The sequence below is a fragment of the Trichechus manatus genome, unplaced genomic scaffold, assembly GCF_000243295.1.
Source record: "Trichechus manatus latirostris isolate Lorelei unplaced genomic scaffold, TriManLat1.0 scaffold00046, whole genome shotgun sequence".
Classification (NCBI taxonomy): Eukaryota; Metazoa; Chordata; class Mammalia; order Sirenia; family Trichechidae; genus Trichechus; species Trichechus manatus.
The window spans coordinates 4,105,748-4,131,778 of NW_004443982.1; the positions used below are offsets into that span (position 1 = coordinate 4,105,748).

Sequence of the window (26,031 nt, forward strand, 5' to 3'; positions counted from 1 at the left end):
AGTACCGATGCTTGCCCATCCAAGACCAAGTAAATGAAAATCGCTTGGAACTAAGATGTTTCTAAAATGCTACCTGAAGGGCAGGGCTCCAGTACAGTGCGAGGACAAAGGTTCCTGTCCAAGGTCAAAACAGGATTCCTATAGGGAAGTCAAGGGTTTGTGTAGAGGATCAGGCATTCCTGTAGGGGTGATGCAGGGGTACCCTTACAGTGTGAGCTCAGAGATTCCTAACTGTGGTAAGGCAGGGGGTACAGTGGGAGAACAGGAGTTTGTATACAAGGTGAGGGCTGGTGTTTCTGTCCAGGATCAGGATGGGCTTCCTGTTGATAATTAGATAAAACAAAACAAAGAACAGTTGCTGTCGAGTCAACTCTGGCTCATGGCAACCCCGTGTGTGTCAGAGTAGAACTGTGCTTGATAGGGTTTTCAATGGCTGATTTTTCAGAAGTAGATCTCCAGGCCTTTCTTCTTGAGGCGCCTCTGGGTGGGCTTGAGAATGTTAACCATTTGTACCACCCAAGATTCCTTTGACATTTCAAGGCTGGGTTCCTGTAGCAGGCTAGGACAGCTGCATATAGGATGAGGACAGGGGTTCCTGAACAAGGTGGGGCCGGGAGTTTCTGTGTAGGCCCAGGCACATTGCCAGCACAGGTTCTGAGAGGGATTTCTGCTCAAGACAAGAACAGGGTTTCCTACAGAACCTGAGAGATAGGGCTTCTATGGAGCGGCCAGGCGGGAGGCTTTTACAGGCTTAGGGCAGTCCTCGGCAATCTCCGTAATGAGTATAGACTACTGTGATACTGCAATGGGCTACTCAGGGTTGCTAGTGTGGCTACTAGATGAAGAAATATTATTTTTATGAGGACTCCTGCTTACCCATCATATGGACTGAACCATGGTCCAACCCTTTTCATGTTCAGGGTATACAGGCCTCACAGTCCCCATCTCTGGGGCTCTGGAGGAGAACCTGTAAAGAGAAACAGCCGAATTAAGTGTGAGCAGCACTCACTTTGTGGGGAGGTCACCCCATCCAAAATCCACTCCTTAAACTGTGTGGTCAGGGCAAGTTACTCATCAAATCTGAGTCTCATTTTTTTATTGGTAAGATGAGTACAAGTATACTTTCTTCTGAGTGTTTTTTTCAGGTGTCAATGAACAAAAGCAACTGAAGCCTCTCAGCCTGTTGCCTGATCCACAGTGAGCCCTCAGAAAATGGTGCTGCCTGCTGTTATGAGCAGCAGGGTAGTGGACTGGCTAAGCCACAGACTCTGGGACCAGACTGCCCCTTGCCACCAGGTGTGTGGCCTCTGAACCTATTTGGCTTAGGGCATTACCTGACTCCAAGTATGCACCCGTGTAAAACAAAAAAACCAAACCCATTGCTGTCGAGTCATAGCGACCCTATAGGAGAGAGTAGAACTGCCCCATAGGGTTTCCAAGGAACGGCTGGTGGATTCAAACTGCTGACCTTTTGGGTAGCTCTTAACCACTTCGCCACCAGGGAAGTGTTTGTTAAATTGAAAGGCAGATTCCACTTTGGGTGGAACAATTCACCCAGATGTGTCCATGTACTGGGGAGGGAGTTGGCATTGTGGGGTTCTCCCCACCTACCAGGGTCTAAATACTACCTCCAGAGGCTATTCTGTCTTTCCAATCTCCTCCTCTCTCTACTAGTTCCCACAGGGCTGCAGGCTGAACTGGGGCAAGAGAGATAAGAGGTGAGTGACAGGAAGATGCACGGACAACTCCACTGCCCAGTAGTGGACTTCTGATCATCTTGAAGGCTACCATTCCAGCTCACCGCTTCCCGCTTTTCTTTCCTGAGCATGTCTTTTGTCTCTTGGAAGAGGGTCCCTAACTTACACTGACTGAAACTGCATGTTGATACCCAAATAGATGTGCACAGAGCTGTTCACATCATCAGCCACTCAGGAACAGTCTGACATGGGCATATGCCACATGATGTACTCACACGCACGCACACGCCCATACCCCCACACACACACACACACACACACACACAGACTTGCACAGAAATACTGGCGTTACCAGACCCACGAAGACATCCTGACACACAGACCCTCACAGTCACACTGTTATGCCTCCACACACTGTCATATCCAGTTCTTGTTCAACATTCCAAAAATGTATACTGGTCGTCTTCTTGTGCCTAGTACATATCCTGTCACACTATCTCAAAGATCACCCAGAGTCATGCACAATCACACAAGTACAACCACACACATTTCTTCATCACATGATATCTCACAGCCTCTTGTAGCCACCCAGTGTCACACCATTGCACACAGCTCACACCCAATCACAACTTCACAGTATAATTGGCCAGTCACGTGCTGTCTCTCACCATGATGTGTGGATGCATATGTCATAATCACACAACCTATGCACTATCACATGCAGTTTTGCATGGATTGCTACAATCACGTCATAACCTGTACTCATGAAGTGTCACACATGCATTTACACAGCCTCAGATGCACTGTCTCCTCAATTGTACATTACAGCCATAGACTCTCATTAAATAACCACAGATGCTGACACATACACCACCTAACACTGCTATTTATTTGTCACACATAGACTCACAGGTCCAATTTCAGGATTTTGGTGGTTTTATTGTACAAAAGCTTTGAAGGTCCAGGCCAGGGGGTGTCTGGGGCCCAGAGGGTTGGATTGTAAAGACTGCAGCAGGCTAGGAGAGCTGTTCTTATATGGGGTGAGGACACCACCCCTGCCCTCATGAGCTCAGTGGAGCCACCACAGTGGCAGTGGTGGTGGAAGGCATGGAGCCTGTGGGGAAAGAGCCTGTGGGTGAGCCCAACAGGGGTCCTGGGAAAGGCATGAGGTGGCTAACAGGCCCTGACAGCACCACGGGGCCCAGACCTTGGTAAAGATGGGCAGTACCAGGTGGGCCCAATGTCAAACTTGAGGCCACCTCCCCACAATTCCCGCTACCACTGCCCCCAGCCACCACCATGAAGCCACCAGCTGGTCCTTCAACTGCTCCTGAACCTCCCAGACTTGATCCTCGTTTCTTTTTCCCTTTTCCAGATGCCTTGCGATTTCGAGTCTGAATACCATCCTTCCGCATGGTCAGTGGCCGGTTCACCTGCCAAAAGGGGGGCTGTGAGTGTTTTCCAACTCCAGACCTTTGCCTTTCTATGTCTCTACCAGGCACACCCCCTCCAGCCCACTTTTTTATGAATAGTGAATTGGCTTAGGGAATAGGGAGTGTACCCTCAGTGTGGCACAGGTATTTTCCTAAGGAATCCTGAGATTGTGAGATCCTGAGCTTGGGAAAACATCCAAGGCTGATAGGAGCTGCCCAAGGTCTGTGGCAGGGGAGTGGAAGTTAGTTGATGACTGAAGGTGGGGAAGAGGGGAGGTGAAAGGAGACAGGAGATGGAGGGGGGAAAAGGGAGCAGAAAGGAGGAATAAGAGGAGGGAGTGGGAGGGAGGAAGAAGATGAAGGAAGGGAGGAGGGAGGGTGAAGAAGGAGTGCTAAAGGGAGGGTGAAGAAGGAGGGCTAATAGAGAAGGAAGAAGGAAGGAGAGAGGAGAAGAAGAGAGGAGGGAAGAGGAAAGAGAAAGGGAAGCAAAGAGGGAGAAAGGAAAGTGAGAAAGAAGGGAGGAAAAAGAAAAGGGAAGGGAAAAAAAGGAGAAAGGAAAGGTGAAGAGCGGTTATAAGGGGGAAGAGAAGATTCAGAATGAAGAGACGAAACATGATAATGAGGGCAGGGGTTTCTATATGGTGTGAGGACAGGGAAGGCAGAGAAGGGAGGTTCAGAGAGGCAGAGTCTCACTTGATGTAGCTTGTAGTAGAGGCCGCAGGCATTGCACACAGGGTCCCCACTGGCATTTCTCCGCCACAGTGTTGTAGTTGTTGTCTGGCAGTTGGTGCACTGGGTGCCTGCCCGTTTGCTGACAATCTGGCAGAAGAGAGGATTGAGGATCAGTGCACTGAGGAGGTGGAAGTAGGGGATATGAGGCTCATAGAGTATGTCAGGAGGACTCAAGAGACAAAGGTCAGGTTGAAGGCAGGGCTCCTGTAGAGTCATAGTAGGGGTTCCTGTACAGAGTGAGGATGGGGGTATTTACAGGGTGATGACTGTGAATTCTGTATGGGGTGAGGACAGGGCTTCCTGTATGGGATAAGGAATGTTTTGTATTGTATGGGAGACTATATCATTGGCTCTCAACTTTGGCTGCACATTGGAATCACTTGGGGAGTTTTGAAAATTCTGATACCCAGAGAGCACCCAAGAGCAATTAAATCAGCATATCTGGGGGAGGAATCCCAGGCCCCAGTTATTTTGAAGTGCCCCAAGGTGATTCCAATATGAAGCCAAGGATGAAAACACTGCTATGCAGGGTGAGGACAGAGGCTTCTGTATGGTTTGGGGACAAGGGTTCTCATTTGAAGCCTCTAAGGGTAGGTTGAGGATAGGAGTTCCTGTATACAGCTGGGTTCCTGTATTGGATAAAGGCAGGAGTTCCTTTATTGCGGCAGGGGTTCCTATACAGGATGAAGACAAGGTTTTCTGTACAGGGTGAGGACAGGGATTCCTGTTTGAGGGGAAGGTGGGGATTTCTATACAGGATGACAGGAAGTTTTTCCTGTATAGAACAAGGGCGCAGATTTCTGTATGGTGTTAGGACTAGGGTTCCTAAACAGGATGGCGGGCGGTATATTTCTGTAAGTACGAGGACAAGGGTTCCTAAATGGTGGGAGGACAGGGATTCCTGTAGAGCATGAGGGCGAGGATTCCTGTACAGGGTGAGAACAGTAGTTCCTGTATAAGGTGAGGCAGGCCTGGGGTCTTACCAGGCGCTTCTTGGGCCGGATGAGGGGCCTGTTCTGCCCGTTCATCTTGTGATAGAGGCCACAGGCATTGCACAGATAGTGGCCTGTCCTGTCCCTCCGCCACAGTGGAGTGGCTGTTGCTCCACAGTTCACACACTCTCTGGCCTCTGGTGGGGTGGGTAGAGGGGAAGAGGGAGCCAGGCTCAGCTCAGCTTTGCCTTAGACCATCCCACCCCCACCTTGACTTCCCTGTCCCTTTTTGAGAATCTCACCACAGGGTGGCAGGGGCAGAGTTCCACGCAGCTTGGGGGAGGAATAGGTCCCTGGAGTGAGGGGGCTCCCGGTGGGGGAGAAGAAGGTACTGGAAAAGTCAGGGCCCCCATAGGCACTGCTAGGGACAGGGAGTGATGAAGGTAGTGCAGGCCCCAGGGTCAAGAGGTCTGGACTCAGCCGCTCTGTCTTTAAGGTCTCCAGGAAGCTGGTGCTGCCTTTCCCATCTGGATCTTCAGGGGCCTGGGGAGGGGAGTCCTCACGGGTGGGGCACACAGTTGAGGCAGGGTAGAGCCCCGTCTTGCCATAGGCCCAGCCAGCATACGGTGAGCCCCCTGGAATCCCCTCCATACAGTTCAGCAATGGGTACACCTGAAAGACTGTTGAGGGATGGATATGGGAAGGAAGGAGGAAAGAAGAGAAGAGATCAGTCTTAGATCACCTCCCCCCCCCCCCGTTTCAGAGTGCAGTGGTGCCCAACAGCCCCAAAATGATGGCCAAGTTTCCAGCCTTCCTGCAGGTTACCAGAACAGTTGCCAGCCATTGGTAACTCTGGCAACTGCAGTAAGCTCCAACTATTTCCATTCCATTTGAGAATGACTGTTGGGATTTGGAGCCCTGTAGATCACTTGACAACTATGGCAGCCACCACATGCTTCCAATATTGCTTCTCAATATGGCTGCCCTAATATGGCAGGTTGAAAAGTGTTGGAATTCCCAGGTCTGGGCTTAACTGAGGGGAGTGATCAGCATATCTATATGAAAAGCTTCCAGCTATTTCGAAGATGACTCCTAGTGGGAATCTGACCTGGCTGCAGGTCTCCATGGCAACCCCAACAGCATCTAGCCAATGCCAAGACAGCCACCCAACAGAGTTACCTGGGGAATGTCTGTAGGCTTCAGCGTCCCTGTAGTAGGCCAGTGCAGCAGCGGCAGCAGTGGCGGTGCTAGGGGCAGTGGAGGAGGCTGCTGTATCCAAGCCCTCAGGCCCAGAGGGGAAGAAGACCCCCGACTCTGGTGCTGAGGACACCAGGGCAGGATCCACAAACTGGGGCAGGGGCTCTGAGGTCCCCAGGGCCCCCAGGCCAGGGAACTCCATGGGGCCTCTGGGGTTTGACCTGTGAGGACAGGAGGGGGGTCTAAGACATAGAAATCCTCCTCCCCTCACCTCTTCCCACTTTCTCTCCTTCCCTCCTTTTTCTCTCCTCCCCCTCTATCCTCTCATTTCACATATACCTTCTCTCCACCTTCCTATTACCCTCCTCCTCCTCATTTTTTTCCTTTTACTCTCTCCTGTCTTCCCATTTCTCCTTCATCTCTCGCTGGTGTTCCACCCCATCCTCTCACTTTCCATCCTTCCCCTTCTTTCATCTTCTTCTGTACTCTCCTCTCCTTCTTGCCCCTCTTTCCTCCCTCCGCTACCTCCTCTACTTTCATCCCCTCCCTTTTCCTTCTCCTCCTCTTCTTCCTCCCTCCCATACTCTCTCTCGTTCCCTCTTTCACTTCTTGTCCTCCTGTCTCCTTTCCCTCCTCCCTTTCTCCCATCTTTCCTTCTGTATTTCTTTTCCCTCTTTCTCTCACTCAACTTCTCTTCCTTCTCCTCCTCTACTCTTCCCCCTTCCTTCTCTTTCCACTCTTTTCTTTCTCATTCTCTCTCCTCCCTTCTTGTCTCCTCCTCTACCTTCTATTTCTGCTTGCTTTCCTCTTCTTCCCCTCCACCTTTTCCTCTCCCATCCTTCCCTCATCCTTCTCCTCCTTTTCACCTTCCTTCTCTTCTCCTCTCCCTCCAGTTTTTTTCTCGTTTTCTCCCCTCCTCCTTTTTCATCTATCTCATCTCCTTCTTCCCCTTTCTATATCTACTCCTCCACTCCTCTTTCCTTCTACTACTTCTTTTCTCTTCCCCTCCTGCTCTTTTCCCTTCTCCTCCCTCTCCTTCCCTCCTTCTTTTTCATCCTCCTCTCCCTACTCCTTTTCTGCTCATCTTTTTCTCTCTTCTCTTCCCCTCCTCCTCCTCTACTTCCTCTTATTTTCCTTCTCCCCCTGTACTCCCCCATGTCCTCTCCAGAAGAGTCTGGGTGGTGGTTGGGATGGTACAGACTTAGGGTCCCTGGAACCACTTGGTCACCCCCTCTGGGTTTTTGGGGTTCACCCTCCCATGCTTCCCAACTTCATTCCTATCTATTGCATCTTGCCCTCTGACTTTCTCAGAAACACCATGGTTTCCGGTTTGACTTCCCCCTCCCCCACCTCCGTTGGGTCTGCAGACAGGGGGCCTCCTCAGTTCCTCCCTGCTCCATGGGAGGGTCAGTACCCCCACTGCTTATCTCTGCCATCCCCACCCAACTTTTGAAATTACCCCAAGACCACTGGTTTCCTCCAAGAGGGGGTCAGGTGGGAGGTGTTCCCCCTACCCCTACCCTCTCCCCTGCCATAGTTCTGTTTTCATGCTCTTCCAGTCCCTACCATTTCCAGGCCTCAGTTTCCCCATCTACCAGATAGAAGGTAGTGGCAGGAGCTGAGCTGAGACCTGTGATATTGTAGTTTGGTCTCTGTCCCCCTTGTCTCTGTCTTTCCCTGTGTGTGTCAGTCTCTCTATCTCTATCTTCATGTCTCTTTCTCCCTGACTCTGTTTCTTCTCAATCTGACTCTTTCTCCTCCATCTCTTTCTATGCTTCTACAATATATATTGCCTTCTTTCTGTATGCTTTTATGAATGTCTAATGTTTTTCCCTCCCTTTCTGTCTCCATGCCTCTATCATCTCTTTGATTATCTCTCCATCTTTATTTCTGTCTCTGTGTTTTTGTTTCTCTATCTCATTCTCTCTCTGTCTCTTCTCTTTCTTAGCTCACTCTCTCTATGTCTCTTTATAGCTCTCTTTTTCTCTCTCTCCACTCGTATCTCTCTGAACGTCTCTCTGTATCTCTCCATCTCCATCTGTTTTTCTGTGTTTCCAGCTCTGCCTGTTTGCCTCTTCCCTCTACCTCTCTCTTTGGGCCCTCAGACCTTCTTTCCATGATTCCTACACCCCTGACCATACCCCACTGCACACAGCCCAGGAAGGGGAGTCAGGAAACCTGGTTTCCAGTCCTGCCCCTGCCCCTGCCAGACCCTGTGAATCTGAGGGACCTAGTTTCCCTGCCTGTAGGGTGGGGTGACAGGGCTGGAGTAGGAGGCCATCTTCAAAACTCCCGTGTACATGACCCATTGTGCAGGCAGGCTAAGGGTTAGGCCCAGGGTTGGGGTGAGCTGGGAAAGAGATGGGCCTGTGAATGCATCTACCACTGTCCCCTCTCCGCCCCAGAATCCTGCTGTTTCTCCCTGGGGATGGTGTCTTGCTGTGATCGCTCTATCTCTCTCCTATCTGTCTAATTCTTTGTTAATCTCTTTCTCTCCAGGATTCTTTCTATCTGGGAGTATCTCTCTCTGCGTCTCTATCTTATCCTTTTTGTCTGTTCCTAGGTGTCTCTCTCTCTAGCACTCTCTCTGTCTTTCCTGTGGTCACTCTGTCTCTCGCTCTTTCTTTGACACTCTGTTTCTATCTCTATTTCTCCTTTCTCTCTCTTCCTATCTCTGTAGCTCGTTCTTTTCCTCTATCTTTCTCTATCTCTTTTCTCCCCATATCTCTCTTTTTGTTTCTCCCTCCTTTCCCTCTCTGTCTCACTGTGGTGTCCGTTGCTCTCTTTCTTTCTCTATCCTCATTATTCCCTCATCCTCTCACTCTCAGCTCACCCCCTCCAACCCCATTGCCCCCTACCCCTGCACTCAGCATCTTGGCGGATCCAGGGCTGCCCACCCCCCTCCTCATGACAGGGGCCCGACCCCCCACCCCTAGTTATCACTCTCTGAACAGAGATAAAGTTTATCTCGACACTGGGGGATATGAAAGCTCCTTATCAGCTGCCCCACTAGAGTAAGTGCTGCCCCAACAGCAGCAGGCAGCAACCCGGCATCCTCGCCTCTTCCTCGCTCCCAGCCCCTCACCCCAGGTAACAGCCCTATCCCAGCCCTCAAGGGAGGGTCCCAAGGGACTGAGGGAATAGAGATGGAGTCTGAGGGTTAGATAGGAGGCTTGGGGGATTAGAGGCAGAATTTGAGGGTCAGATATGGGGTTGGGGAGTCAGTCAGAGAGAGATTTAGGGTATAGCCATGAAGTTTGAAAGAAGCAGATAGGGGGTTTGAGGAGCAGAGACAAGTCTGGAAGTTCAGAAACACATTTTAGGTTCAGAAATAGGTTGGGAAAGTAGAGGTGGAGTTGGGGATCAGATGTGAAGTTTGAGAGTCAGAGCTAAAGATTAGAAGTTGGAGATGTAGTTTGGGGGTCAGAGGTGGATTTTGACGATCATAGAACAGTTTGGGGTATCCAAGGGTTTTGCGGGAACAGAGGTGGAGTTTAGGTGTCAGAGGTGAGTTTAGGCAGACAGAAATGTGGCTGATGATAAGAGGTGGGTTATAGGAGCACAGGTAGAATTTGAGAAGCCGAGATGGAATTGAGATGGAGAAATATTTGGGGCTAGAGATGAGATTTTTGGGGGCAGAAATAGGGTTTAGGAAAGACAGACATGAGGGTTCATGGAGCAGACCAGACTTGGGGGAGTAGACTTGGTGTTTGAAGTGATAAAGACATTTTGTTGAGCAGGCAGGGAGTTGGGGGAGAGAGAGAAACGGTTTGGGGGGATCAGAGAGAAGTCACAAGGAACACATACTGGGTTTGAAAGGCAGGATGGAGCTAGGGTTTGGAGGGTCAGAGAAAAGTTTGGGGGATTAGGGAGTTTGGGGCATAGACAAGGGTGTTTTGGAGCAGACGAGGTTTGAGAGCAGAAATGGGCTTGGGGGAGCAAAAGTGAGGTTTGGGGAGAACTCAGGGAAGAATCTGAGTGAAAATCAGATTTGGGGCCAAGATAGGGTTTTGGGGGAAGGAAAGCATGTTTTAGAGGGCAGAGATGGGATTTAGGAGAGACAGACATGGGGTGTGGGGAGCAGAGTTAAGGGATGGGGGGAGCAGAGATGTCTTGGAAGGAGTGGATGGGAGTCAGGGCAGAGGTAGGGTTTGGGGGGTAGATTTGGGGGCAGAGATGGGGTTTGGAAAGACATGGGTGGGTTTTGGGGAGCTGTGAAGGGATTCAGAGGCAGCAGATACTTTGGAGACCACCAGTGGGGTTGGGGAGCCTGGAGCAGGCTAGAGGAATAGCCATGAGGTTAGGGGCAGCAGGCTTGGGGTTTGCCTTGCTGGGGGCTCTCTGGGGGCTGAAACTGACCTGGGCTGGTGGATGCAGAGGGTTCAGCTGCCTCGGGGATGTGGCGAGCTCAAGCTTGGTGTGATCCCAGGAGGTGTCCCGGCTGGCCTTGGCCTTTGAGGCTCCCTCCCTCTCTCCTTCCCTCCCTCCCCTTTCCCTCCTCCCTCCTCCAGCGAGTGGCTGGTGCCCCAGTGGGTGGGGCGGTCTGGGGAGGGGGCGGGCTCCCTGCTTGTGGGGCACCTTGTGGGCACTGGGGGTCCTTTTTGAGCCCACCTACCCACCCTGTGTATTCTTGGACCCCACTTGCCTTCGGCTCCCATGGACTTCAATGTCTGACCAAGAGAAATGGACTGAAGCCAGATAACCCGAAAATAGCAGATATGGTTTCATGACTTCTCTGGGCTTTTCCACGAGTGTTTGTAAAGCCCCTACTGTGTGCTGGGTCAGGTGTGGGTTGGGTCCTTATGTATGTGAGTCATCCTAGCTACAGGGAGAAGAGGGATGTGATTGTACCCATTTTGCAGGTGAGAAGAATAAGGCTTAAAGATGGGATTTGAACCAGAGCCTATGGGACACCTTGACAACCCAGGCCCAGTCTGGGGGCCAGACTAGGGCTGGCGGAAGGCAGGGGCACACTCACTCAGCGCCCCACTGGGGCTTACGCCAGCTCTGGCCTGCCCTGGGCCAGCAGATAAGTCTTATCAGATGGAGGCGACCGTGGCTGTTGGTCGTGGTAACAGGCTGCCTTAGGGTGGGGGTGGGGCACGAGGGGTGCCCAGGGATGCGGCCTCAACTTCGCACCCGCCATGCTGCCTTGGAGGCGGGAAACTGAGGTGGAACCTGGGGTTGGTTCCTCTGTGGGTCCTTAAGAAGTGGGATAAGGTGAGGAAAGGGAAGGACACAGAGAATTGAAAGGACAGAGATAGACAGGCAGAGAGATAGAAAGAGACAGAAACAGAGGTACACAGAGAGAGATGGAAATGGGGAGACACAGAGAGCAACAGATAAACAGAGAAAGACAGCTGGAAGGAGACAGAGAGAGAGCACAGAGAGAAAGAGAGACTAAGAGAGGGAGAGGCACACAGAGCAAGTCAGAGACAGTTAAAGACAGAGAGAGGCAAAGAGAGAACAAGAGACAGACAGAGATGGGCAGAGGAAGAAAGAAAGCCTGAAAGTGACAGAGACCAGGAACACAGGTGGTGAAACTGAGAAGGGAGACAAAGATGATGTTGTAGAGAGGGGGACAGAGACAGAAAGACATTCAGAGACAGAGAGTATGAGAGGGAGTTCGGGAGACCCAGGTGGCAGGCTGGGCTAAGCCCTGGGCAGGTGGTGCTGGGGTGGGTGGGACAGGGGGATATGGTTGCCATGAGGGACCCCTAGAAGGTCACCGGGCCTATGCACCTTAGTCCCCCACCCCATTCTGCCCTGCCTCACCACCTCCCCACAATAATAATGACAACCACCACAGCATCTCTGTGTAAAATCATCTGACACACACAGTAGGTGTCCAGTTTGGGGGTCCCCATAGGGCAGGGCTTAAGACCACTCAGTCAAGTCATTGGGGCTCCATGGGACAGGGAGCTCTCCTGACCACCCATTTTACTGATGGGGAGAACAAGACCCAGAGAGGGTAGAGGGCAAGGATGGAGCCCTGGATCAGTGGGGTCTGCTTGCCCTGTAGCCCACCTCAAAGGGAGTTTACCATCCTTATTTGACCTTTCTGAGCTTCAGTGTCCGCATATGTAAAATGGGAGGTTTGAGGAAGAAAGAGAGCGAAGTCACGACTTCCCATTTATTGAGCTCCTGCTGTGTGCCACGCCCTGTGCTGAGCCTTCATTAGTAAGGAGGACAACAAAGACACCTATGACTTAAGTGGCAATGGCTTCATTCAGGACGTGTATTCTAGAGCCAGCCCACCTTCATCCATAGACTGCCATTACTACCTACTAATCATGTGACCCTGGGTGAGTTACTATACCTTCTAGACCTCAGTGCCTCACCTGTAAAAATGGGGTAACAATAGTAACTACTCAATAGGATGATGTGGGAGACTAAATGAGTCTTGATCCATCACTTGAAACTGAAATTTCAATGAGTGTTAAGCATCTTATTTATTTATTGAGTACCTGCTGTATACTTGGAAACCCTGGTTGCATAGTGGTTAAGTGCTATTGCTACTAACCAAAAGGTCAGCAGTTTGAATCCACCAGGCGCTCCTTGGAAACTCTATGGGGTAGTTCTACTCTGTCCTGTAGGGTCACTGTGAGTTGGAATCGACTCGACGGCAGTGGGTTTGGTTTTTTTTTTTAATTGTATACTTGGCCCTTTCTTACCAACACTAGTGCTGATCTAGTACTAATACTAATAATATGCTGACACCAATACTAATACTAATTCTAATTACTAATAGTAATATGAATTCTGATATTGATACTAGCACTAATGCTAATTTTAATAGTAATCTAATACTAATTTTAATATTAATACTATTATTAAAACTACTAGAACACTAATTCTAAAACCATTATTCATTCTAATAACAACAACAATAACACTAATACTAATTCTGATACTAACACTAATGTAATAACAGCAGCAGCATTGTTTGCCGAGTGATGGCTGCATGCTAGGCACTGTGCTAAGTACTCCCCATGCATTTTATCCCATTCTCATCAGGACCTTGTAGTATGAGTACGTATAATTGTCCCCATCTTCCAAACTGAGAGTAGATGTGGAGAAATGAAGATGCTTGTCCAAGTCCCTGGGTTCTTGTCTCAACTTTAACACTGGTTTGCTACGTGATTCCTGGCAAGCCATCCTTCTCAACCTCAGTTTATTTGCCTGAAAAATGGGTATAATCACAGAACCACATGGAATGTAACCACTCAGCACAGGGCCTGCCTAGCACGCCATAAATGGTGTGCTCCATAAATGGTAACTCTCATCATTGTTCTTATTATTAGAAACAACAATTGCAATGTTGGGAGAGAGGTTGGGCAATCTGCCCTCATAAGGAAGGGCAGGTTGGAGGGGAGCACATCCAGGGTTTGGCCGCTGGACTCACACCCCATTTCTTCATTCCTGGAGAGGACAAAGTGCTCAGAAAGGAAAGTAAGGGGTGGGGAGTGGGGTGCCTCAGGGCCCTGCCTCCATCCACTGCTAGAAACCCCAAGGCTCTGAGGCCAGGCCTCACCCCATTCCCTCCCCCATCCCCGTGGAGGGGGCACAGGCCCAGAAGTCTGCGGCGGCAGTTCAGCCAGCAGGGAGGCAGCTGGGAGTGGGCAGATAAGGGAATCAGCAGGACCAGGCCAGGCTTTGGGGGAGACCAGGGCTGGGGGTGGGGTGTCTGGGCCAGCTGCCTCCTCTTTGTCAGGCTTCCATTTGAGACTCAGCTCCAATGTTCTGTCATCCTGTAAGTCTTCCCTGACTGGTTCCCTCCCTCCCAGAATCTTCAGGGGTCCCACAGCCCGCTTTGGCCAGGCCCATGGCATTTGGACTGCGTGCCTCCTCCAGGCTGTGCAGTCCACCAGGGTGGAAACAGAGTCCAAGTCACCTCTGTGTCAATAGCATCAAGAGAACCATCAACCAAAGCCTGGTCAAGGAGTCAAATGTTAGCCCCCAGAACCAAATTGTTTTCAAGAGTACAGAAAAGTATAAAGGAGACTATAATAAACATTCACCTTTGTCAAACATGGAGCCCTGGTGGTGCAAAGGTTAAGCATTCAGCTGCTAACCAAAAGGTCCGCAGTTTGAATCCACCAGCCGCTCCTTGGAAACCCTATGGGGCAGTTTTACTCTGCCCTGTAGAGTTGCTATGAGTCAGAATCGACTCAACAGCAGTGGGTTTGGTTTGGTTTGCTTTTTTGTCCAACGTTAATAGTTTGCCTTATTTATTTCAGATCATTTTTAAATGAAATACAATAGTACAGATACAGATGAAGTTCTTGCACAGATTCTATTTCCCTTTCTCCTTCCACTACCTGACTTTGGTGTTTATCTTCCCCATGAGTATTTTTATTCCATTATTACATATTTAAGGAGTCCCTGGGTGGTGCAAAGGGTTAATGCACTCTGCTGCTAACGAAACATTTGAGGTTCCAGTCTACCCAGAGGTGCCTTGAAAGAAAGGCCTGGTGATCTACTTACAAAAAAATCAGCCATTGAAAACATTATGGAGCACAGTTCCACTCTGACACACATCGGGTCGCCGTGAGTCAGAGTTGATTTGACAGCAGCTGGTTCCTGGTTGTTATGTATTCAAAACAACATATAACACTGTTTTTGCCTGTTTCTGAACTTCATATAGATGAAATCATACAGTATGTGCTTCTTTTGCTCTCCATAATGTCTGTGACATTCATCCATGTTGTTGTGTGTGTCAATAGTTCATTCTTTTTTTTTCCTTTTTTTAAACTGAGATGTAATTCACATACCATGACATTCACCCTTTTAAAGTGTACAATTCAGTGGTTTTTAGTATACTCACAAGGTTGTACAACCATCACCACTATTTAATTCCATAACATTTTCATCACCCCAAAAAGCAACCCTGTACCCATTAGCAGTCAATCCCTCTTCCTCCCACCCTTCCCCATTCCCTGGCAACCATTAGTCTACTTTCTGTGTCTATGGATTTTCCTATTCTGGACCTTTTATATAAATGGAATCATATGATCTTTTGTGACTTGTTTGTTTCACTTTGCAAAAATTTTCAAGATTCATCCATGTTGTAGCATCTGTCAGTACTCCATTCCTTTTTATGACTGAATAATATTTTATTGTGTGAAAATACCACATTATGGTTATTCATTCATCAGTTGATGGACATTTTTGGCTACCATGAATAATGCTCCTGTGAACATTCATATAAAAGTTTTTGTGTAGACACGTTTTCTTTTTTTAACAATATTTTATTATGTTTTCGGTGAAAGTTTACACAGCAAATTAGGTTCCCATTCAACAGTTTCTACACAAGTTGTTCAGTGACATTGGTTACATTCTTCACAATGCATGAACATTCTCATTATTTCCATTCTGGTTGTTCCATTTCCATTAATCTAGTTTCCCTGCCCTCTTATATTCTCATCTTTGTTTTAAACTAATTGTTGACCATTTGGTCTCATATAGGTGATTTTTTAAAACAGCTCAGTACTTAAGGGTGATATTCATTAATTTTTGAGCCAATTTGTTATTTAGCTACGTGGTGACCTCAGGGGTTAGTTTCGGTTCAAGGTTTGAAGAGTATCTCAGGGCGATAGTCTTGAGCAGTCCTCCAGTCTCAACCAGTCAGTAGGTCTATTTTTTTAATAGGAATTTGAGCTTCTGTTTCACATTTTTCTCCCATTCTATCAAAGTCCATCTTTTGTGGCCTGGATTGGAACAATTGTGGTTGTAGCCAGGCACCATCTAGTTCTTCTGGTCTCAAGGTACATGAGACTATGGTTTGTGTAGACTGTTTGTCCTGCAGACTAGTTTCTTCTTTTGAGCATATGTTTTTAATTCCACTCCTCTTCCATCTAGAAGTGTAATTGCTAGGTCATATTGGTGATTCTATGTTTAACTTTTGAGAAACTGCCAAATTGTTTTCCACAGCAGCTACATCATTTTACATTCCCACCAGCAATATGTTGTTGTTAGGTGCCGTCGAGTTGGTTCCGACTCATAGTGACCCTATGTACAACAGAGAAACACCGCCTGGTCCTGCGCCACCCTCACAATCGTTGCTATGTTTGAGCCTATTGTTGTAGCCACTGTGTCAGTCCATCTCGTTGAGGGTCTTCCTCTTTTTCGCTGACCCTCTACTTTACCAAGCATGATGTCCTTCTCCAAGGACTGATCCTTCCTGATAACATGTCCAAACTACATGAGAGATGAAGTTTCGCCATCTTTGCTTCTAAGGAGCATTCTGGCTGTACTTACAAGACAGATTTTTTCGTTCTTCTGGCCGTCCAAGGTATATCCAATATTCTTTGCCAACACCATAATTCAAAGGCATCAATTCTTCTTTGGACTTCCTTATTCATTGTCCAGCTTTCACACACATATGAGACGATTGAAAATACCATGGCTTGGGTCAGGAGCACCTTAGTCCTCAAAGTGACGTCTTTCCTTTTTAACACTTTAAAGATGTCTTTTGCAGCAGATTTGCCCACATCCTCTCCAACACTTGTTATAGTCTCCTTTTTGATATAGCCGTCCTAGTGAGTGTGAGAGCCCTGGTGGCGCAGTGGTTAAGAGCTACAGCTGCTAACCAGAAGGTCAGCAGTTCGAATCCACCATCCGCTCCTTGAAAACCCTATAGGGCAGTCCTACTCTGTCCTATAGGGTTGCTATGAGTTGGAATCGACTCCACAGCAATGGGTTTGGGTTTTTTTTTGTTTAGTGAGTGTGAAGTGGTATCTTATAGTAGTTTGATTTACATTTCCCTGATGACTAATGAGGAGCCCCATGGTTAAGAGCTACAGCTGCTAACAAAAAGGTTGGCAGTTGGAATCCACCAGCAGCTCCTTGAAAACCCTATGGGGCAGTTCTGCTCTGTCCTATACGGTCACTGTGAGTCGGAATTGACTCGATGATAATGAGTTCTGGTTAATGACTAATGATGTTGAGCATCTTTTCATGTGCTTGTTGGCCATTTGTATATCTTCTTTAGAAAAATATATATTCAAACCCTTCGTACATTTTTAATTGTTAAGAGTTATTTATATACTGTAGATGCTATACCCTTATACCACCATCTGTCTGTCAGCTGGTCGTATTGTGGTGGCTTATGTATTGCTATGATGCTGGAAGCTATGCCACCGATATCTCAAATACTTTTTTACTAGAAAAAGGCCTGGAGATCTGCTTCCAAAAATCAGCCAGTGAAAACCTTATGGATAACAACAGAATATTGTCTGAGATAGTGCTGGAAGATGAGCCCCTCAGGCTGGGAAAAAACAAAAACAAAAAACTGTTGCTGTCAATCGATTCCAACTCATAACGACCCTATAGGACAGAGTAGAACTGCCCCATAGGATTTCCAAGGAGCGGCTGGTGGATTCGAACTGCCGACCTTTTTGTTAGCAGCCGAGCTCTTAACCACTGTGCCACCAGGGCCCCCTCAGGTTGGAAGGCACTCAAAATATGACCGGGAAAGAGCTGCCTCCTCAGAGTAGAGTTGACCTTATTGAAGTGGAGGGAGTTCGTTGGTAGTGTATAGAAATATGATTGATTTTTATACATTGATCTTGTGTCCTGAACCTTACTGAGCTTGTTTATTAGCTCTAATAGTTTTGCTGTGGATTCCTTAAGATTTTCCATGTACAAGAGCATATCATCTGCAAATAGAGATAGTTTTGCTTCTTCCTTTCCAATTTGGAAGCTTTTTATTTCTTTTTCTTTCCCAATTGCCTTAGCTAGAACCTCCAATACAGTGTTGAATATAAGTGCTGAGAGCGGATATCCTTGTCTTGTTCCTGATCTTCAGGGGAAAGCTTTCAGTCTTTCACCATTAAGTATAATATTAGCTATGGGTTTTTCACAGATGCCCTTTATCAGGTTGAGGAAATTCACTTCTATTCCTAATATGTTGAGTGTTGTTTTTGTTTTTAGTATGAAAGGGTGTCGGATTTTTTCAAATGTTTTTTCTCCATCTATTGAGATGATCGTGTCCTTTATTCTATTAAAGTGGTACATTATATTGATTGATTTTCCTATGTCTTAGTTTGCTAGTACTGCTGTAACAGAAATGCCACAAGTGAGTGGCTTTAAAAAACAGAAATTTATTTTCTCATAGTTCTGGAGGCTAAAAGTCCAAATCAGAGTCTTGGCCATGTCAGTTCCTTCCGTAAGTGTCTGTCTTAGCTTCTGGTGACTGCCGGTGATCTTTGACATTCCTTCATGTTCCTTGGCATCTGTCTTCCCCCTCTGTGTGCCTCTGTGTCTATTCTTCTGCTTTTATAACTCAGAAGTGATTAGGTTTAGGACTCACCCTACCCTGGTATGACCTCACTAACATAACAAAAGAAAATCCCTATTTCCAAACAGGGTTATATTTATAGGTACAGGGATTAGGATTTTAACACATATTTCGAGGGGGCCCCAATTCTGCCTATAACACTAATCTTCCATTTCTTGGATAAATCCCACTTGGTCATGGTGTATGATCTTTTTAATATGTTGCTGGATTCAGCTTGCTAGTATTTTGTTGAAGATTTTCACATCCATATTCATAAGAGACATTGATCTATGGTTTTCTTATCTTGTGATATCTTTGTCTGGTTTTGGTATCAGGCTAATTCTGACCTTATAAATTCATTCCTTTTTATTACTGAATAGTATTTCATGGAACAGTTTGTTAAACAGTTGATTTAACCCTTCATCTCTAATTGGACATTTGATTTTTTTCAATTTTTTTCCCATTAAAGCAAATCTACAACTTACAAACTCATATTCCTCTCCCTGTGCACACACAGGAGCCCTGGTGGCGCAGTGGTTAAGAGTTTGGCTGCTAACCTAAAGGTCAGCAGTTTGAATCCACCAACTGCTCCTTGGAAACCATATAGGGCAGTTCTACTCTGTCCTATAAGGTCCCTATGAGTCGGAATCAACTCTGCAGCAACGGTTGTGCACACACATGTGAAGGAATTTCTCTAGGGGGCAGAAGACATCAGTCTGTCTACTCATCCATCCACCCCTTCACCCAACCATCTATCCATCCACCCCTCCACCCAGTCATCCATTCATCTACCCATCTGCCCATATGTCTATTCATCCATCCATCCATCCATCCACCCATTCACCTATCCACCCATCTTTCCATAAATAATCTATTTCCAGGCATATAACTGCTAGATCCAAGGCAAGCTGTCTTTACAAAATAGGTAGCAAACTTGCTATAGCTTTTGGGAAAGCCTTTCACCTGCTGAAACTCAGATCCTTACACTTACTCTCTTTCCAGCACTTAAAAACATAATTTATTTTATTTTATTGTTGTTGAGAATATACAAAGCAAAAACATACACCAAGTTTCTACATGTACAATTCAGTGACATTGATTACATTCTATGAGTTGTACAATCATTCTCACCCTCATTTTCTGAGTTGTTCCTCCCCTATTAACATAAACTCAGTACCCCCTAAGGTTCCTATCTATTCTTTCGAGTTGCTGTTGTCAATTTGATCCCATATAGATAGTTCTTAAAAGAGCATGATGCTCAAGGCAGTCATTTTTACTAGTTAAGCTAAACTGTTGTTTGGTTTTAAGAAGACTTTAGGGGATATTTTTGGTTTAAGGTTTAAAGATTATCTCAGGTTGATAGTTTTGGGGGTTCATCCAGTCTCTATGGATCTAGAAAATCTGGATTCCATGAGATTTTGAAATTCTGTTCTGCATTTTCCCCCTTTTGATCAGAATTCTTCTCTAGAATCTTTGATCAAAATGTTCACTAATGGTAGCTGGGCACCATCCATTTCTTCTGGTCTCACGGCAAAGGAGGCAGTTGTTCATGGAGGCAATTAGCCACACATTCCACATCCTTCTCCTATTCCTGACTCTCCTTCTTCCTCTGTTGTTCCAGGCAAAGAGACCAATTGTTGAGCTTTAGATGGCCGCTTTCAAGTTTTTAAGACCTAGGTACTACAAAATGAACTATGAGGTAGAACAGAAACACTAAACACATTAATAGGTCAATTAACTTTCCCAGCACTTTTGTGCCTCCCTGGAGGTTCACTCATAGGGCCTGGCCGAGCCACCCTCCAGGGACTGTTTAGAGACCACAAGACTAGAGTCTCCTTCATCTCAAGAGACACTTATACATGGTCCTTCACCAATCACTTATTCATTCAGAAATTCTTTCCTCCTTACCTCTCTCATTTGCTGGTACCTCCTCTTGTTTCAGAACTCTCAATGTCTCTAGCTGACATTTTCTCTCTTGGTGATCTCATCCAGTTTCTATCTTCAGAATATCTCCAGAATCTGACTAATTCTCATCAACTTCCCTGTCACTACTGTCATTGCTCTCTTGGATTACTTAGCAGCCTCCTCCTCACTGGTCCGTCTGCTTCCACCCTCACCCCTGCAGTCTATTCTCCTCACATCAGCCAGAGGGATCCTGTTACAACCTAAGTCAGGTCACACTCCTCTCAGATCAAAACGCTCCTGTGGCTCCCCCCTCACTCAGAGTAAAGTCCTGACGATGGTCCAGAAGGCCCTACACAATCTGTCCCCTGCTACCTCTCTGACCCCATTTCCTACTCCTCTCCCCCTCACTCACTCTGCCCCAGCCACACTGGCCTCCTTTCTTTTCCTCACACACACCAGGCACACTTATGCTTCAGGGCCTCTGCACTGGCTGATCCCTCTGTTTGGTCTGCTCTTCCACCAGATATCTATGTGGCTCCCTTGCTCACCTCATCAGGTCTGTGCTCAAGTGTCTACTTCGCAATAAGGCTTCCTTTCCCTGACCATCCATCCCATTAAACATTGTAAATGGCTCTAGCAATTTTATCTGCATTCCCTTTGTTCCATGTTTTCTTTTTCTCCACAGCATTAGCATCCTCTAACATACTTAATAAGGGCTCAGTGATGGTTCGGTGGAAGAATTCTTGCCTTCCATGTGGGAGGTTCGATTCCCAGCCAATATACCTCAAGCCCAGCCTCCACCCATCTGTCATTGGAGGCTTGTGTGTTGCTGGGATGCTGAACAAGCTTCAGTGGATCTTCCAGACTAGAAAGAAAGGCCTGGCAATCTACTTCAGAAAATCAGCCAATAAAAATCCTATGGATAAGGGAACAACCAGAACAGAAATAATGAGAATGTTCACACATTGTGAAGAATGTAACCAATGTCACTGAATAACTTGTGTAGAAATTGTTGAATGGAAATCTAAACTGCTGTGTAAACCTTCACTGAAGACAAGAATTAGGTGAAGGGAAGGACAGCACACACTACAGGGGATGTCAGCACAACTGGACTATATCAAAGCTAAGAAGTTCCCTGAATACAGTCAAACACTTTGAGGGACAGAGTAGCAGGGATAGGGGTCTGAGGACCATGCTTTCAGGGGACATCTAGGTCAATTGGCATAACAAAGCTTAAGAAAATGTTCTGCATCCTACTTTGGTGAGTGGTGTCTGGCGTCTTAAAAGATTGCAAGTGGCCATCTAAGATGCATCAATTGGTCCCAACCACCTGGAGCAAAGGAGAATGAAGAACACCAAAGACACAAGGAAAGTATTAGCCCAAGAGACAGAAAGGGCCACATAAACCAGAGACTTCATCAGCCTGAGACCCCAGAAGAACTAGATGGTACCCGGCTACCACCACTGACCGCCCTGACAGGGAACACAACAGAGAGTCCCTGATGGAGCAGGGGAAAGGTGGGGTGCAGAACTCAAATTCTAGTAAGAAGACCAGACTTAATGGTCTGACTGAGACTGGAGATACCCCGGAAAGCATGGCCCCTGGATTCTCTATCAGCCCAGAACTAAAACAGTTTCCGAGGCCAACTCTTCAGACAGGGATTGGACTGCACTGTGGGGCCTAAAGTGATACACGTGAGAAGTGTGCCTCTTAGCTCAAGCAGATAGAAGAGACTAAACGGGCAGCTTCTGTCCGGAGGTGAGATGGGAAGACAGAGAGGGTTAGGAGCTGGTTGAATGGACATGGGGAATCGGGGTGGAAAGGAGGAGTGTGCTGTCACAGTATGGGGAGGGCAATTAGAGTCACATACAATGTATGTATAAATTTTTGTATGGGAAAAAATTTTAAAAAAACCTTCACTGAAAACACAAACCAAAAAAAAAAAAAAAAACCACTGTATGGATCACGATGGTCCTATCCCCAACTGATCATGGGGATGGTACAGCATTTCCTCTGTTGTGCATGGGGATCCCATGAATCAAGGGCCTACTCAACAATGCTTAACAACTATTTTACTTATTTATTTCTATTTATTCTCTACCCCTTCCACTAGAATGGCAGCTTCACAAACATAGATATGCTTATCTTTTTTTATTCAACACACTGTCTTCCCAAAGCCTGGAACAGGGCCTAGCACACAGTAGGTGCTCAGTATATGTTTGTTAGTTGACTAAATGAGTGATGGTGTTGTGGTAGTGAGGACAGAAACAGGGAACTTGACCAACTGCTTTGTCAGGAGCTGAGCCTCAAAGTGAGACAAGTCTGGACCTAACAGATATTAAGGTAGAAAGTGCTAAATATCCAGGAGTGAGACCAGAGAAGGCTTTCCAGGAGAAAGTAGTATTATCTGGGCTGACCCTTGAAGGTCTGATGTGAATTATAGAGATTTTGGAGTTCAGTGAGGCCTATGGGGTGGCAGAAACAGCAAGCAGCACCTGAAGGGATGAGGCAAGTTTGAAAAGGATGAAAAAGTATGGGTTCACTGACAAGGAGAAATCAGTCAGGGGCCTTGAATTCCAAGGGAATCAGATGACCCTGGATTTGGTCCTCAGAGATGTCAAACCCTGGTCACTCATCCCCAAACAGCTCAGAGACCACACACCTTGAACAAAGACCCACACATAGCTCAGAAACAATAATAAAGAGCTCATGTTAATTGAGAGGTTATTAATTTATTGAGGAAGCTTGGATGGAGGACATTCAGATGTGTAGGTTTGGTCCCAAACCCATCTCAGGATCCCCCAGCAGGAGGTGTGAAGTGTAAAATTTAATCTTCAATCCTTAGAGATCTGTGAGGGTGGGCAAGGGTTTGCAGGAAGGAAGGGAGAGCACAGCATCACGGGGAACAGAATGGAGAAGGGCCAGTCTGAATCATGAGGAGATATAGTTGGACACCTCAATTAGGTTTCTGTCAGGGTCTCGGAAATAGATGGACATAATGGGCCCTTTTGCCCCCGTTCTGGGCACTGGACCTTCCTCAATGAGGACATCACAAGCCTGAAGTGAGAGGAGAAAACAAGTCATCTGTCACAGTTCATGTGTGAAACCAAAATTTATTTATAGTGGCCTAGACAATCCTATAAGACTCCTATATCTTTCTGACCTCAACTTCTACCATTTCCCTTCCCTCATTCTGCCAGAATGCTCCTTAGAAGCGAGGATGGTGAGACTTCGTCTGACATACTTTGGACATGTTATCAGGAGGGACCAGTTTCTGGAGAAGAACATCATTCTTGGTAAAGTAGCGGGTCAGCAAAAAAGAGGAAGACCCTCAGTGAGATGGATTGACACAGTGGCTGCAACAATGGGCTCGAGCATAGCAACATTTTTGAGGATGGTGCCGGACTGGGCAATGTTTTGTTCTGTTGTGCATAGGGTCTCTATGAGTCAAAACCGACTAGATAGGCACCTAACACCAACAACATTCTGCTCTAGTCGCTTACCAGCTGTATGACCCTGGGTAGAGAGCTTAACTGCTCTGTACCTCTGTTTCCTCATCTGTAAAATGGGAATGATAATAGTATATAGTATTATCTAGTAAGTAGCAGAGCCAAGATTCAAACCTAGGCAGTCTAGGTCAAAGTCCATTCTCTTGATCCCTATGCTTTATCCATTTTGTTTCCAAACCAGTCTTTTGCACTGATACTTTCCAAAGAAGGAGTCCAAGTTACCTGCACAGAATATATTCAAGACTTCGATCTGTGTTCCCAAAAGGGAAACCAGTATCCCCTTTACATGAACTCATTTTAAGTGTTACAGGGATACCAAGTTAAATAACAGAAAATCAGAAATTATTCCCTCTTCAATCCTCTTTCAAGCCTTCTGATTATACCAAGAAGAAAGTTTCAGGTGGATGCTGTCACATCTTTAGCACCTCCTTGTAGTTGTTGTGTGCTGTTGAGTCAATTCTGACTCATGGTGACCCTTACAGCCTAGGAAACCCTATAGGGCAGTTCTACTCTGTCCTGTAGGGTTGCTATGAGCTGTAAGCATCTCCTTACCCCTTGCCATTGGGTCAATTCCGACTCATAGCGATCCTGTAGGACAGAGTAGAACTGCCCCATAGGGTTTCCAAGGCTGTAATCTTTACGGAAGCAGACTGGCAGATCTTTCTCCCCTGGAGTGGCTGGTGGGTTTGAACTGCTCACCTTTCAGTTAACAGCTGAGTGCTTAACCAGTGCACCACCAGGGCTCTTGGAGCACCTCCTTCTTAATACTTGCTAAATCTCCCTTTGTAACTTCAAGCCCAGAGCGTTCAGAAAGCTGAAGTGACTAGAATCTAATGACATTGTTATGGTTTTTTTTGTTTGTTATTCTCAGATGCAGATTTCACTGTAGTTCTGCACAGAGTGTGAGCTGTGACTCACTAAACCACTGCCATTGAGTTGATTCTGACTCATAGCACCTATAGGACAGAGTAGAACTGCCTCGTAGTGTTTCCAAGGCTGTGGTTAAGAGCTGGGCTGCTAACAAAAAGGTCGGCAGTTGGAATCCACCAGCCGCTCCTTGGAAACCCTATGGGGCAGTTCTACTCTGTCCCATAGGGTCGCTCTGAGCCAGAATTGACTCTAAGGCAATGGGTTAATCTTTACGGAAGTAGACTGCCACATCTTTCTTCCCCGGAGCTGCTGGTGAACTTGAACCGCCAAACTTTCGGTTAGTAGCTGAGCGATTTAACCACTGCATGACCAGAGCTCCTTTGTGACTCACTAGGAAATGATGTTACATGGTACTTAGACACAACGTTGAATGCCACTGAGTCACACAGTTAGGAAGTTATTCCCATTTCAATTCCCTTTCAATCATTTAATCAAGGAAAAAGTTTCCATGTGGTACTAGTAAGTCTCTAACAAGTCTCTAACACCTCTCTAACACTTGATGCCTATTTTTGGCATTGTTATGTTTTCATAGATGTTTCTTTTTATAGTTATCTTTCCTTTATGGCAAGGAGCCCTGGTGGCACAGTGGTTAAGGGCTTGGCTGCTATTCGAAAGCTTGGTGGTAGGAACCCACCAGCTGCTCCGTGGGAGAAAGATGTGGCAGACTGCTTCCGTAAAGATTACAGCCTTGGAAACCCTATGAGGCAGTTCTACCCTGTCCTGTAGGGTCGCTAGGAGTCAGAATTGACTTGACGGCAGTGGATTTGGTTCTTTTATGGCAAGATATGCTAGTTTTTCATTTAGTTGATGGAACATTTTCTTTTTATACAAATTTATTTATGTGAAAAGAATTTAGGTGTATTTTTACAAGGGATGTAAAGTTTCCTTTTCAAATACATTTGTTTACATGAAAAATGATGTTAATAAAAATTATAAGTAAATAATTGTGTACAGGCATTATCTTGATGTGATGAAACATATTATGTCTGAAGTTTGAGGAAGACCTCCCTGGGTCATGCTTCTGTTCTCACTGCATCTACAGTAGCCTTCTCAAAAAGAATGGAAGTTCCACTCACCTTGAGGTGTTGGACCATTTCCTCCACAGGCATCTCTGTGATCAGGCATATGTCCAGGGAGCCAGGAACTGGGTGAGCAGCTTTGGGTTCAAATTCCTTTCCCACCTCATGGAGGTTAAATTTTTGGTCTCCAAAACATAATGCTTTCCTGTTTCCCTATTTGGGGAGAGAAAACAACCTAAAACTCAAACCCCAAGATGAGTGTGAGCTAAAGCCCCTCTACCTACCCTAACAAGATTAACAAAAAAAATGGAACAGGGCTTTTAAGGAAAACAAAAGCCTCTTGCCTCACCAAAGTCTCATTTCATAGAGACAACTACTTTTAACTTAAATATATAT

General features: G+C 46.6%; 2 protein-coding genes across 2 annotated transcripts in view; both read right to left on the reverse strand.

Annotated features, from left to right (window-relative positions):
- Positions 1-2,615: 2,615 nt before the first annotated feature.
- GATA1 (GATA binding protein 1) lies at positions 2,616-10,448 on the reverse strand. The gene is made up of 6 exons (XM_004376868.1): positions 10,351-10,448; positions 5,974-6,212; positions 5,097-5,474; positions 4,846-4,991; positions 3,824-3,949; positions 2,616-3,130 (listed from the first exon to the last, which is right to left on the reverse strand). Exons 2-6 carry the CDS (start codon positions 6,191-6,193, stop codon positions 2,759-2,761), a joined length of 1,242 nt encoding a protein of 413 aa, XP_004376925.1. The 5' UTR covers positions 6,194-6,212; positions 10,351-10,448; the 3' UTR covers positions 2,616-2,758.
- A 12,444-nt stretch (positions 10,449-22,892) lies between these two features.
- Positions 22,893-26,031, reverse strand: part of GLOD5 (glyoxalase domain containing 5) — a 10,726-nt gene continuing 7,587 nt past the window's right edge. Inside the window, exons 3-4 of the mRNA XM_004376869.1 lie at positions 25,693-25,848; positions 22,893-23,234 (exon numbers count right to left, since the gene is read on the reverse strand). Coding sequence (XP_004376926.1) covers positions 23,109-23,234; positions 25,693-25,848 — 282 coding nt within the window. The 3' untranslated portion in view covers positions 22,893-23,108. The remainder of the gene's footprint in view (positions 23,235-25,692; positions 25,849-26,031) is intronic.

Coding starts and splice junctions, on each gene's coding strand:
- GATA1 (XM_004376868.1), bottom strand. CDS start 6,193: ATGGAGTTCCCTGGCCTGGGGGCCCTGGGGACCTCAGAGCCCCTGCCC. Junction 4,992..5,096: donor TCTGCCCCTGCCACCCTGTG/GTGAGATTCTCA, acceptor CCACCCCACCAG/AGGCCAGAGAGTGTGTGAAC. Junction 3,950..4,845: donor TCCGGCCCAAGAAGCGCCTG/GTAAGACCCCAG, acceptor CTCTTCTGCCAG/ATTGTCAGCAAACGGGCAGG.